Source organism: Serinus canaria, chromosome 10, assembly GCF_022539315.1.
Source record: "Serinus canaria isolate serCan28SL12 chromosome 10, serCan2020, whole genome shotgun sequence".
NCBI lineage: Eukaryota > Metazoa > Chordata > Aves > Passeriformes > Fringillidae > Serinus > Serinus canaria.
Genome location: NC_066324.1, coordinates 18,101,139 through 18,114,347, shown reverse-complemented (window position 1 = coordinate 18,114,347; position 13,209 = coordinate 18,101,139). Strand labels below are relative to the sequence as shown.

At 48.0% G+C, this 13,209-nt stretch overlaps 1 protein-coding gene across 4 annotated transcripts in view; it reads right to left on the bottom strand.

Annotated features, from left to right (window-relative positions):
• NEO1 (neogenin 1) overlaps positions 1-13,209 on the bottom strand; it is a 171,225-nt gene that overhangs the window by 25,949 nt on the left and 132,067 nt on the right. For all 4 annotated transcript variants that reach the window (XM_030228246.2, XM_030228249.2, XM_030228250.2 and 1 more), the window contains exons 11-16: positions 11,791-11,929; positions 6,893-6,942; positions 6,278-6,422; positions 4,378-4,488; positions 706-900; positions 36-131 (exon numbers count right to left, since the gene is read on the bottom strand). In XM_030228246.2, the coding sequence (XP_030084106.1) occupies positions 36-131; positions 706-900; positions 4,378-4,488; positions 6,278-6,422; positions 6,893-6,942; positions 11,791-11,929 (736 nt within the window). The remainder of the gene's footprint in view (positions 1-35; positions 132-705; positions 901-4,377; positions 4,489-6,277; positions 6,423-6,892; positions 6,943-11,790; positions 11,930-13,209) is intronic.

Below are 13,209 nucleotides of genomic sequence, written 5' to 3'. Positions count from 1 at the left end.
AGCCCCAGCCCGTCCCAGCTGGGGGCAGCACTCACCCGAGTGGGGCCGGGTCACAGCGCTCTCGTACAGGGGGATCCCCTCCCCCACGTTGTTGAAGGCTTTCAGGGTTATCACGTAGTGGGAGCTGGGATCTGAAGGGGAAAGAAAAGAAATCAGCACAGCCAATGAATCCTGCTTTCTGTTTCTCCATACCTTCTTTGTTCCAATTTTCATTTTGAACTGGAATATGTGATTTGAGCTGAGGAAGTCGCCACACAGACCTTCTGTTCATGGCCACAGAATCCCAGACAGGTTTGGGTTGGAAGGGACCTTACAGTCCATCTCATTCCACCCTCTGCCTGGGCAGGGACAGCACAGCTCAAGTCTATAGTTACAGCACAGCCTTTACCACCTTTAAGCACAGCCAAATCAGGAGCGAGAAAAACAATTTAAAAGAACAAAACCAAACTGACTCAAACCTCTGATTTGATGGAATTCCCAATATTGCTGTTTCTCTCACTCTCAGCCTGTTTTACCTCCCACAGAGAGCTCTGTGGAGGGGTGAATCTTTATTTTCCTTTTAAAGGAGCCACCAGTGAACGCTGGTGACATTTCAGTCCCTTTTTCTCCCGGAGCACAGCGAGCTCAGGCTGCTGCTCACGTGGGGGCTGTTTCAGGAGCGCTGAGCTCAGGAGGTTGGGCTGGGGCACAGGTGCACTCACTCACCCAGGTTCTCAATGGTGTAGTATCTCTGTTTGTAGTCCACCTTGATGGTCTGGGCGTGGGGGCTGCCGATGCCGTAGCCGATGGCGTAGCCCCTGACCACCACGTCCTGGTTCTCGGGCGGGGTCCAGCTCACCACGATGCTGGTGACCAGCGGGCGCACGTGCAGCGAGCTGGGCACCTCGGGCACGCGGCTCTCTGCAGAGACAGGGAGGTGCCACGGTTCAGGACATCCCTCTGGCTGTCCCCAAGCCCTGCCAGGGGGCTCAGAGACCCTGGCACAGAGCCCAGACACCTCTGATTTTGATTATGACCCATGGAAAAATTACCAACCTTGTATGAGGATGTGCAAGCCACAAAAGTCTAAGTAGAATAATAGTTTGTCACGGGGTGAAAAATAGATTTTTTTGGGGTTTTTAGAATGTGGGTTCAGGGGGCAAGATGGAGGAATCTGGGCCTGTCCAGCCTTTCTGCTTCTTTTTCTTCTTGGCCTCCATCTTCTGCTGTGATGGTGACACTTTTGGATTGGTTTAAGATAGAAGCTGACTGTCTAACATAGGTGACAGGTATTGGGGAGTTATGGTAAATAATGTGCAGGTAGTTTTTAGTATAAAAAGATAACACCAGAGTGCCTCTGTCTGACCTGCTGAACAGACTTTGGCAGGCCAGAGAAAGAATTTTATAGCTAAGAGACAATAAACAACCTTGAGAATGAGAACAGAAGAGTCCTGACTCCTTCTTCAACTGCCAGGCTGGGAAAAAGAGACTTTCTAACACATCTCGGGGTCACTCTGCCCAGCAGAAGCCCCGAGATGGAGGCAGCGCAAGGCCTTCCTTCAAAGAGAGGCACTGACATGGAGAGCAGGAGGCAGGAAGGGCCAACAAAGCACTTGTGTGTGTTGGAATGAGCACAATGAAACTTTGGGGTGCAGCAGCCAGCAAAGAGCTCCAAGAGCAGAATGTTAACACTACATTCCAAGAGATTCACCCTTTAAAAGGCAGCACAGCTGTGCTGAAGCTTAGGGGGTTGGGATGGTTTTTGTATCAGATCTGTTTGGGCAGATCCATGTTGCCCATGCCACCAACCCAGTTTTATCCCATCCTTCCCCTTCACAAATTCATCTCCTTTCAATTCCATCATATTCCTTACTTGGGAGTATTACAGTAATTACATGGAAAAGAATTTTTAATCATTTCTCTGGTGATGAAAGAAAAGTTCCTGAGCTGGTTGTAGCATTAAATAGGATATTCCACAGCTGTAAGAGCTGCACTGCAAAGGGCTCTCCTCACTTCTCCTACAGTTGTCCCTGCCTAGATCCTTGGATTCCCATAATTCATACAACATAAGCAGGAACTAGACACATCAAATGTTCAGACTCTTCCCCCAAAAGCAACACAAGTCTCACCCATCCCACAGAGACACAGAACGTGGATCCCTGACTCCAGAACACTGCCACTGTAAGCCCCTAATATTTCTCCTAAGAGGCTTTTCCCCAGTGTTGAGTGGAACCTAAAAGCAATCTCCACCCATCCCTGGAGTGTCCCTAACGTTGGGTTCATTCTCAGAAATGAAATCAATCCTGTGGTTGGGTGCTGGTGGATTAGGGATAATTCCCTGCACCAGCAAACAGAGCTCCCCACTCTAAATGGAATCAAGGACTTGTGCTTCCTGCAGGGATTTCTCTTTAATGAAACACGCTGCATTTCTCTACAAACACTGACTAAAGCAGCACAACAGGATTAGCTGGATCACAGCACAGCCCTGGCCCCCAGCCCAGGGAGCTCTGGGCTCTGAGCTGACACAGCCCAGCAGCTCCAGTTCCCAAAGCTCAAGTGCAGCACCAGAGGTGACATTGCCACTGCACTGGGGACAAACTCTGTGCAATTGCTCAACACTTCCTGCTCTGCACTCAGGGGGAAGCTGCTCTGACTCCAGAGTGGAGTTGTAACACTCCTGCTCCCCTTTACATCCATGGGACTCTCCTGGGAATTCTTTTCTATTTAAACTCAAAAAGCAGCTGTGGAATAAAAAGAAATGATGCCTCATGTGTCTGTTGAACCTAAGAAATGCAAGATGAGCTGTAAATGCATTTGCATGGTGTTAAAATTATTCACATGAGCTTTCTAAAGAAAGAAACCCAGTGTGCACACACAGATCTCACAGGTGTATGCAGAGTTATATGAATATCATGTTATGTTGTCTTAAATGTCAATTTTTATTACTTTATTCAATGGAAAGAATGTGTAGAAAGTCAGATTTCCTGCAACATTCAGAGGTGAAAAAATTAAAATGACAAAGCCAACAGAGAAGGAAAAGGTTATTTTTCTTCTTCCTCCTTCTGCCCTGTTGAAATTTAAATTTAATCCTGGTGCTGCCCTCTGCCAAAGTGTTGTTAACTCCAGTTCAGGGACACTTCCACTGCCCTGTGAGGTGCTCATGTACAGAGCTCTGCCCCACACTGTGGGGATCTGGCAGCTCCAAGGGTGTGTCACATCCACTGAGGGCCAACAGACACATGGATCAAGGAATTCCCAGTCCCCACATCCCTGAACTGCTCTGCTCACAGCAGAGAAGGAGCAGCAGGAGGACCAGGACTAAGCTGAGCATCAGCTCTGCACAGAGATGGGAGAAGGGTTTTCCAGGCTTCCCAAGCTGGCAGCTGAAGGATCCTCCAGCAGCAGAGAGCAAATCTTGGCCCATTTCCATTACTGCACCTCCCAGCTGCCAGCATGGCTGAGCCTGCTCTGACACAGCACACAAATCCATGGGCTTGGTGGAGCAGACCCTCTGCTGAGGAGAACCCTTAGAGCACAAGCAAAGAGCTTTGGAATATCCCACTGAATGCTCCAACAAGCTCAGGAATCCTGCCATCATCAGAACTTTCAATGTAATTCTGCTAATACCCACAATTCCAATATAATTTGTATTGAATACCTACAACAGAATTTCTGATGGGAGATGTGGCGCAGAAAATATAGAAAATATAATTCATCTCCCTTTTCAGTGCAAAAGAAGTTACTGTGGGTCAAAGAAAGCACAGCACCAACATGGGGGTAAGATTGCAAAGGGCTGAGAATGTTTTCAAAGATTTCTTTCCTCCTGTTACATCTCACTGTCACTATAAATGAATATTCCTTAGCAGAAAGCACTTGGTGCCAACATACAGCACTAGGAAGTGTAGAAGCAGCTCCATTTCAAGCCACCTTATTGACCTGGCAAGAATTTTCTGTTAAAACAGAAATTGATGCCAACCCTAAATAAACCCCACTGTACACCTAGAACAGAAGGGAAAACTCAGAGGTTTGCTGTTCAAAGAGGCAGCCAGATGTCAGAGGAATGAAGGGAATGGGTTCCCCCATTTTTCAGTGAATGAAGGGAATGGGTTCCCACATTTTTCAGTGAAATGAAGGGAATGGGTTCCCCCATTTTTCAGAGGGATGAAGGGAATGGGTTCCCCCATTTTTCAGAGGGATGAAGGGAATGGGTTCCCTAATTTTTCAGAGGGATGAAGGGAATGGGTTCCCCCATTTTTCAGTCAATTAAATGAATGGCTTCCCCCATTTTTCAGGGCATGAACTGAATGGGTTCCCCCATTTTTCAGGGCATGAACTGAATGGGTTCCCCCATTTTTCAGTGAATGAAGGGAATGGGTTCCCCATGTTGCTGTCCCTCACCATCCAGGTCACTCTCGAAGGTCTCTGCTGACACCCAGTCGGTGGCGGGGCCGGTGCCGTTGATGGTCATGGCGGCCACGCGGAAGCTGTACTCAGTGCCTCGCTCCAAACCTGCAGGGTGGGCAATTCCCACAGAGCCATCAGGAGAGCAACTCCCACAGGTGCCACAGCTCCAGCAGGAGAGGAACTCCCACAGATCCCACAAGACAGCAATTCCCACAGATCCCAGACATCCCACAGCTCCAGCAGGAGAGGAACTCACTCCCACAGCTCCATCAGGACAGGGATTCCCACAGCTCCCACAGCTCCCTCAGCCTGGCAATTCCCAAAGATCCCAGAGATCCCAGAGCCCAGCAATTCCCACAGCTCCATTTGCCCAGCAATTCCCAGAGATCCTGATTAAATCCCAGGAGCCCTGGATAACCCAGCCTTCCACTCCCAGTGTCCCCACAGCATCTGCACTGGAAGGGACTGGGAAGGCCTGTTGGCAGCCAGGCTTTAACTTAGGGCTGGTAATTAGTTTAATTAAGAACAGGAACATTGGACCATCACCAAACCTGGGGGTGGCACAGAGGCAGCAGGTGAGCAAACTCACACACCTGATTAATGCATGTAAGAGTCTGTACTAAAAAATCAGAGCACTCAAAATTTGATATACTGAACCTCTCCAGCAGGTTTGGTTGCTGGCAGAAATACACTGGAATTACAGGAATATCTCAATTCTGTGAGAAAACTGAGACTTGCTAAGTCACAGCTGGAGTTGCTGAGAAAAAAAATCAGAGTATCTTGGTAGAAACTCTTCCAGAATCTCCCAGTTTCTTCTCTTCTGACCAAGTGCTCATTTACAGAGATTTTAAAGAGGAACACAATGTGCTGTTGCTCCTGCTCTCATGCACTGCTTGTTCTGCTGAACACAACTGTGGCTCTGGAAGCAGCATGAGACTGACACTAAGTGATGGACTAGGCTGGAGTTTGAAGTGTACAAAAGGATGAAAGGCATTCCCTCTAGAACATTCCATGGATTCCCAAGGTCAGCCATTCCCAGGGCTCAGAGCTGGGCCCAGGTGCCTGTGCCAACCCTGCCCAGCCCCTGCTCCTCTTTCCTCCTTCTCCTCACCATCTCCAGCATCTGGGCACACAATCAGCTTCTCCAGGCCTTTTAGAAACATTTTATAAGGAATCATCCTGTCCACTTAGCAAATCCATGGCCAAATCAGGGCTAGCAATCAGGTCACCAGCCCTCAGGCACCACCTGCAGCCCACAGGACCCCAAAGCTCCTTTAGGAGCTGCTTCTGTTCGTCTTCCAAAGCAGGAACCCCGTGGAATGCTGTCCCTGAGTCCCCTAAGCACAGCCAGGGACCCTGGGGAGCACAGGACCCCACAGGAACCCAACAGGATCCTGTCCCTGAGCCCACTAAGCAGAGCCAGGGACCCCAGGGAGGGGAGGTTCCTGTAGGAATCCAATGGGATCCTGTCCCTGAGCCCCCTAAACTCGGCCAGGGAGGACAGGGGCCCACAGAAACCCCATGGGATCCTGTCCCTGAGCCCCCAAACACAACCAGGGAGAACAGGACCCCTCTGAAACCCAATGGGATCCTGTCCCTGAGCCCCCAAACACAACCAGGGAGAACAGGACCCCTCTGAAACCCAATGGGATCCTGTCCCTGAGCCCCCAAACACAGCCAGGGAGAACAGGACCCCTCTGAAACCCAATGGGATCCTGTCCCTGAGCCCCCAAACACAACCAGGGAGAACAGGACCCTTCTGAAACCCCATAGGATCCTGTCCCTGAGCCCCTAAACACAGCCAGGGAGGACAGGACCCCTCTGAAACCCCCTGGAATGCTGTCTCCAAGCCCCCAGGCCCAGGCAGGCAGCCCAGGGGGCAGGTGCTGCTCACCTTCGATGAGCTGGGAGAGCTGGGTGCCCGCCACGCTCTCGCTGACGTCGCTCTTGCGGGCAACCCTGCGGTAGCGGATTTTGTACCCAGTGATTTGCCCGCTCTGGGTGCCAGCAGGAGGGGGCTGCCACTGCAGCAGGATGCTCTGGGAAAGGCAGCACAGGAAGGTTCAAAAAATCATCTCCACGTACAAGTCCAAAGGCACAATGGCCAAATATTTCATTTTCTCAAGGGCTCAAGGCACTCCAGAAGGGTTTTTGTGTGTGCCCACACTGCAAACAGTGAGCAGGGATTGCAGCTCTGATCCTTCCAGCCTCATCAAATCCCTCCCATCATTAGCACTGTCACTGTATCCCACCACAGCCAGCCCACAGCTGGACTGCAGTTTCTCCAAGGCCCACATTCAGATATTCTCCATAAAGATATTCAGAAATATATTCTCCATTCAGGTATTCTCCATAAAGATATTTAGAAATATCAGAATATTCTCCATAAAGAGCTCAAAAGCTGCATGGGAGGAAAAAAGACTCAAAGCAGCTCCAAAATGTGGCCAATCTAAGACCCCCCCCCAGCCTTTTATTTCCCCATAGCCAGCAGGAAATGCTCCAAGCTTACCTTGGAATTCCGGACCTCCAGCGTTAGATTCTGGGGTGGAGCACTGGGGACTGGAAACATTAAAGGAATTACAACCCCAAAACTTTCAAATATTGCATTTCCACACCCAACTACTCTCTGCTCTCATTTGTTATGGAAGTACAAAGCATTCTGGTTTCAGCAGCAGATAAAGGAGCTACCAATCCTCTTGACACACCCTAAGGAGGCTTCTGTATTTTCATCCTGAAGAAAAAACTCTTTATTCAGGTCTTTATTTTCACACCTATCTAAATAAAATGTGGTTTATATTTAAAAGCATTTCTCAAACTCTCAGAGGAAGAATCCCATCCAGCTCTTTTCCAAGGTAAACCTTTCCTGAACACACTGCTTGATTTGGGCAACCCACATTTAAATTTATGGCCTGGATTTTGTTATCCTGATTTTCTGTAACAGGAAATCTCTGAGTCCCCAGGGCCCTGAGACAGTGAGGAGGTGAGGGGCATCTCAGCCACTGGGGCTGCCTTTGAACTCCCACTCTTTGCTTGTTCTTTACTCACTCCCCATGGCAGTGAAATCCAGACAAAAAGGAGTGCAAGAAAAACCCTGGGAGCAGGGAATTCCTTGTGGCTCCACAGCAAACGTTGGTTCCCTCAGCTGGCAGAGGAGAGGCTTCCCTGGCAGGAAGGGGAGGTTCCAGTGAGGCACAAGGATAAAGAGGGATGAAGACTGCTCCAGCCTGCAGAACTCATTTTCCAAATAGCTCAGCCTGGGCACAGTAACATCCCAGGGAACTCCCCTGAGGGCAGGAAGTGCAAGAAGAGTTTGTAAAGGATGGGGAGAAACCTCCCTCACTCACCAGCCCATGGCAGAAATGGAGAGGAGCAGGATTTGCCTTCCCTTGCCAGCCCAGCTGAGCCTGAAACCACCACACCTGAGCATGGAGAGCTGGGGGCCTGAGAGCAGCACAGTGGAGAGCACAGGATACAAACCCAAGCCTTCCTTGCTCCTCCAGGGACACCTTCTGCTACCCCAGGCTGCTCCAAGCCCTGTCCAACGTGGCCTGGGACACTGCCAGGGGCTCAGGGGCAGGCTCAGTGCTCTGGAGGGGGACAGCACATGGAGAGGAGCCTGGCAGGAGCACCAGGACATGCTGATGGCTCAGGGACTGGGAAGGGAGGGCCCCAGTCAGGCTCTGGGGCTCAGAGACCACTCCCAGCTGTAATCCCTGATCAGGAATTGCAGGAGAGGAGAAGCAATCCTCAGGAGCAGCACATAAACCTGGGTTCAAATGGTAATACCTGCAGAGTTATCCCTGCAACAAGGCTCTGTAACAGATTAGGAGCAAAAACCTACATAAAAATGCAGATGCTTTGTTAAATCAGGGCTAAAGGAAGCTTAGGGACAAATCCCTGCAGGAACGTGGAGATTGCTCCTGGACAGCACAACAGGAAAACATGGCAGGAAAATGTGCATCATTTTGGGAAGATTTGCCAGGGTTATGAGACTGTAAGGAGCAAGATGACATCCTTCAGAGAAAGTAAGGACCTATAGGTTAAATGTGAAAACTGAAATTGGAGAAGAAAGAACTCCAGGAAAACTTCAAAATGACATTGTAACTAATAATAAATTCTTCTTCAAACAACCAAGGAGCTGGCAGCCCTTTAGAGAAATCAGTGAGCAAATGGTCAGGAAGGGCAGAAGAAGACAAAGGTAAGGCCAGCCAAGGCTCTCTTTGCATTGGTAGTGAGGGGAAGGAGAGGTTTCCTTGAACCCTTCCAAAGGATTCCCATGGTCTCTCCAGCTGAAGTGGCAGTGGAAGGGATTATGGAAGAGTCAGGGACACAGAGAACAGCAGCCTCTTGCTAGAGCCATGGAGAATTCCATCCAGGAATTCTCAAGGAACTGGGGAATGAAACAGCTGCAAGATTTCTGCAACCTCTCCCAGTTTATCTTGGTACCAGAGGTGCCAAAGTGGTGCCAGCATTAAAATGGAACCACTCAAACTCCACCTGCTGGGTCAGAAACTTCCACCAAATCAACCAAAGTAACAAAACAGCATGAAATTGAGAAAGCAGGAGCTAGAATAGGAGCAGAACAGGGATTTCTGTCTTTCAAGGGAGGAAAGCAATGAGGGGATGGGAGGGAAGTGCTCCTTGAAAGAAAGGCCAGAGCAAGAAGGGGGGAGATGAGCTGGGGTGATGCCAGGGGGTGATCCTGTGGTGAAGAACTGCACAAAGACCTCAGGGTGATTCTTCTTGGTGCTTGGAAGAGCCAAAAAAGCTCCACAAAAGCAAGTAATGCCTCACATACACCTTTGGTACCAGTGTAGTCCTCTCTACCTGAGCTTTTAAAACAAAGGAGAAAAGGAATCTGGAGAAGAGTTCAGAAAAGGGCACTAAAGGTTGAACCAGCTTCAGGAGAAATGAGCAGCAATTCCTGTGTCTTTGGATTCTGGAAAATGGATGAACCAGGGAGACCATGGCAAAAGTCCACAGATTGAGGAGAGGGGCAGAGGAATAATCAGTGGCACTGAGTGTTCCCCCCTTCAGGAGCACAGCCCACAAGTGACCCCAACACAGAGCAGGGGCAGAACAGACAGAAAGGGGAGACTTTTCAGGAGGAATTTACCTGTGGAACCTTTGCCCATGTGATGTTGTGGATAAAAGCTGGTGTGGGTTCAAGAAGATGCTGACAGGGTCTCATGGAAGAGGAAATGAATTAGCAAATACCCAGAAACCACTGCCAAGTCAGGAAGTGCCCCAGAAACAAACCTGGACCCAGAGAGAGTTTGGGACAATATTCCTCTCTGCTCCTGGTCACTCCTGGGAGAGGATTCCAGGCTCTGCTCCCCTTCCCTCTGAGAGCTCTTCTATATAAACTTCTCTCTAACAAATACAAGTTATCCCTACCTCTGAGCACTCAGAATCATGAATCTCTGCTCACATCACCTCTTTATCTGCCTTGTAAAAAATACTGAGCTCACATCCTGCTCTCACCACTCTGTGCAATGGATTTAACAATATCTGTGCTGCACTGCAAGCACAGGAACACAATTAAAATCAAACCACTCCAAAAACAAGAGTCTGCTCATATCTGAGAGAATCTAGAAAATAATTTGCAGTTTGTGCCTTCAGTGTATTTTTTTTTTGTCCACACTCAATGTAGGCTCAATAGCCCATGAACTAAATGGCTGGTGCTGGAATGCAGGACAGCATTGTTCTGGAATCACAATCCCAGACCCTTCTGCAGGTGCAGCAATTTTCCTTCACCCAGTTCTGGAAGGCCTCTGGGGGGATTGTGACCGTGAACAGGCACATGCAACAAGGACCAAACCCCATAAAAGTCTGGTTAAAGATTCACTTGTTGGAAATTGCCACATAATTCAGCCCCATTCCTCTTCAGAGAGAAAAGCAAAGCACAACTTGCCAAGAATATTTCTGGGATTCACATTCTCTGAACCTCAGAGAAAGAAAACCCAATTCTTATCTCATTTACTGCTCCTGTGTTGTACACAAGTGGAATGCCCTGTGGAAGATTGTTTACCTGAAGGGAATGGATGACTGGATTCTGGTGTGAGTGTTTTGATTCACTGGCCAATTGAATCCAGGTGTGTGTGTGTGTCAGGACTGTCAGCTGACAGTCACCAGATGCTGGGCAGTTGAGTGGAGTGGAGTTGAGGGCTTGGCAGATTCAGTTTAGATGTAATGTAATATAATGTAATATAGTATAGAATAATACAGTATAATGTGGTGTTTGCTGGGTCCCCAGGATGAAGGAGGAATTGAGGAATCTGACTCCATGTTCTCAGAAGGCTGATTCATTATTTTAGGATATGATATTATATTAAAGAATGCTATACTAAAACAATTCTTAAGAAAGAGAAAGGATACAGACAGAAGGTCACAAAGAATGATAATGAAAGCTCGTGACTGACTCCTCAGAGTCTGACACAGCTGATGGTGATTGGTTATTAATTAAAACCAATTCACATGGAACCAATCAAACATTCACCTGTTGGATAAACAATCTCCAACCACACTCCAAAGCAGCAAAACAGGGAGAAGCAATCAGATAATGATTGTTTTCATTTTTCTCTGAGGCTTCTCAGCTTCCCAGGAGAAGAAATCCTGGTGAAGGGATTTTTCAGAAAATATGACAGTGACAGTATAATAAAATAATTAATTAGCCTTCTGATAAGATGGAGTCCTCTGTCAGAACCCAGGAAATTCCTCTGACTGCCCTGGAGGACTTGAGACCACGACAGGGGGCTCAGAGACCTTGGCACAGAGCCCAAGACCCCTGTGCCTTTGATCTTGACCCATGGAAAAACAATTACCAACCTTTAAATGAAGAATCACAAGTCAAAAGAGTTTAAGTAGAATGACAGTGAATTTATCACAGGGTAAAAAATTCTGGGGTTTTTAGAATGGAGATTCAGGAGGCAAGGCTGGGGAACCTGGGTGTGTCCAGTTTTTCCCTTTCTTCTACTTGGCCTCTATCTTCTGGGTGATGGTGGCACTTTTGGATTGCTTAAGGTAGAAGCTGACTGTCTAACATAGGTGACAGGTATTGGGGAGTTATGGTAAATAATGTACAGGTAGTTTTTAGTATAAAAAGATAACACAGCCTCTGAGGTGGTCAGTGTGCCTCAACCCAACCTGCCAGACAGACCTCAGCAGGCCAGAGAAAGAATGTTATAGATAAGAAACAATAAACAACCTTGAGAACAAAAACAGAAAACTCCTGACTCCTTCAATGGCCGGGCTGGGAAAAAGAGGCTTGTAAATATCTCAGAGTCACTGTGACCAGCAGAGATTGTGAGAGCCCCCTCATCATTTCTCCCAGATGTTGGGTAAAACCATCCCTGCTAAGATAACTGCTGGAAACCCCCAGAATGGTGAGAAGAGGAGCAGCGTTACCGTCGGACAGGGTGCGCACCACGACGTCGTGGGTGGAGACGCCGGGGCCGTGCTTGTTGTAGGCGACCACGCGGAAGCTGTACTCAGTGAACTTCTTCAGCCCCTGCACCGTGTGGGACAGCCCTGCCACGTCCACGTCCTGTCCCCAACAACACCCCCAGGCAAGCTCAGGTCAGTCTGCTCACACCTCAGGTTTGATATTTTTCACATTCTGTGCTGCTCTAGTGGGTGGGTCTGGGCTTTGTGTTAGGGGATGGTGAGCTCTGTGCACAGAGCAGGGAGACACAACAATTCCTGCTCCAGCTGGGCACCAAGGATCCAAATCTCAGCCTCAAGAGCACAAACATGGACCAAAGAGAGAGAACAAGGATGGGACTGCATGGGCTGGAGCTGGAATTGGACAATGAACTCCAATATGCAAATAGCCCGTGACCGGTTGTCCATTTTTCTGTGGCCATTTTGGGTTGTGCTGCCCAAGATGGATCTATTGAGGCCTCTTAATAAATCCCTACTTTATTCTTTAGCTCCATCTAATCTCTGTTTTGGGTCAGCCCTCACAAGGCATCATAAAGTTCCTGCACAACCCATAGCAGGAGTGACACCTCGGTGTCACCTTCAGGCACAGCCAGGACTTGGGAGGATGCCAGCTCTGGATTTCCAGGAGAAAACTCTCCCTGTCCTACTTAAATCCTAACATGGACACTGGTCCTGGACATGAAAAGGGACCTGGAAATGCTCAAAACCATCATAATATATATCACTATAACAGTGATCTATCTATCTATCTATAGTGATATATCTATATATAGAGAGAGATATAGATATAGTGGGATGCAGAATTATAAAGGGCAACAGACCTCTTTAAAAACTGAAGTAAAAAAATATTTAAAAGCTAAGAAAAATATTATTCCCTTTGCTTTTTAAAGCTGGAATGATACTGATATGCAATCAGATGGGAAAGTGGCTGGGATTAATCCTCATTATTCTCAGGTGGCAGCCCATTCTTCTACAGAACACACCAAATGCTGCAGTGGAATACTAAGAAAATTAAAATAATTGGATGGTCTGCAATTTCAAAATACCAATCATTGGTGCAAGAATTTAAGAAAGTTTGGATTAGGGATCATGCCAAAATCAGTATTTAGCCTGAACTGCTAAAACCCAGCCCATAACTCTGTGCACACATCTTTAATATCATCTGCACCAGAACAGCTCAATGATGACCTGGCTGCTGTCTGCCCTCTCCTCTCGTGATATGATGGAATTCCCAAAAGCTCTTTGATGTTGACAACTCAAAACAGGACATGACCAATAAAATGGGTTTCATTCCCAGCCCAGACACACACATTTCATCTTGCAATTCTGATTTGAAGGATTTCCTCATCTGAGGCTAAAGGATTCAGAAAGGCAGACCCTCCC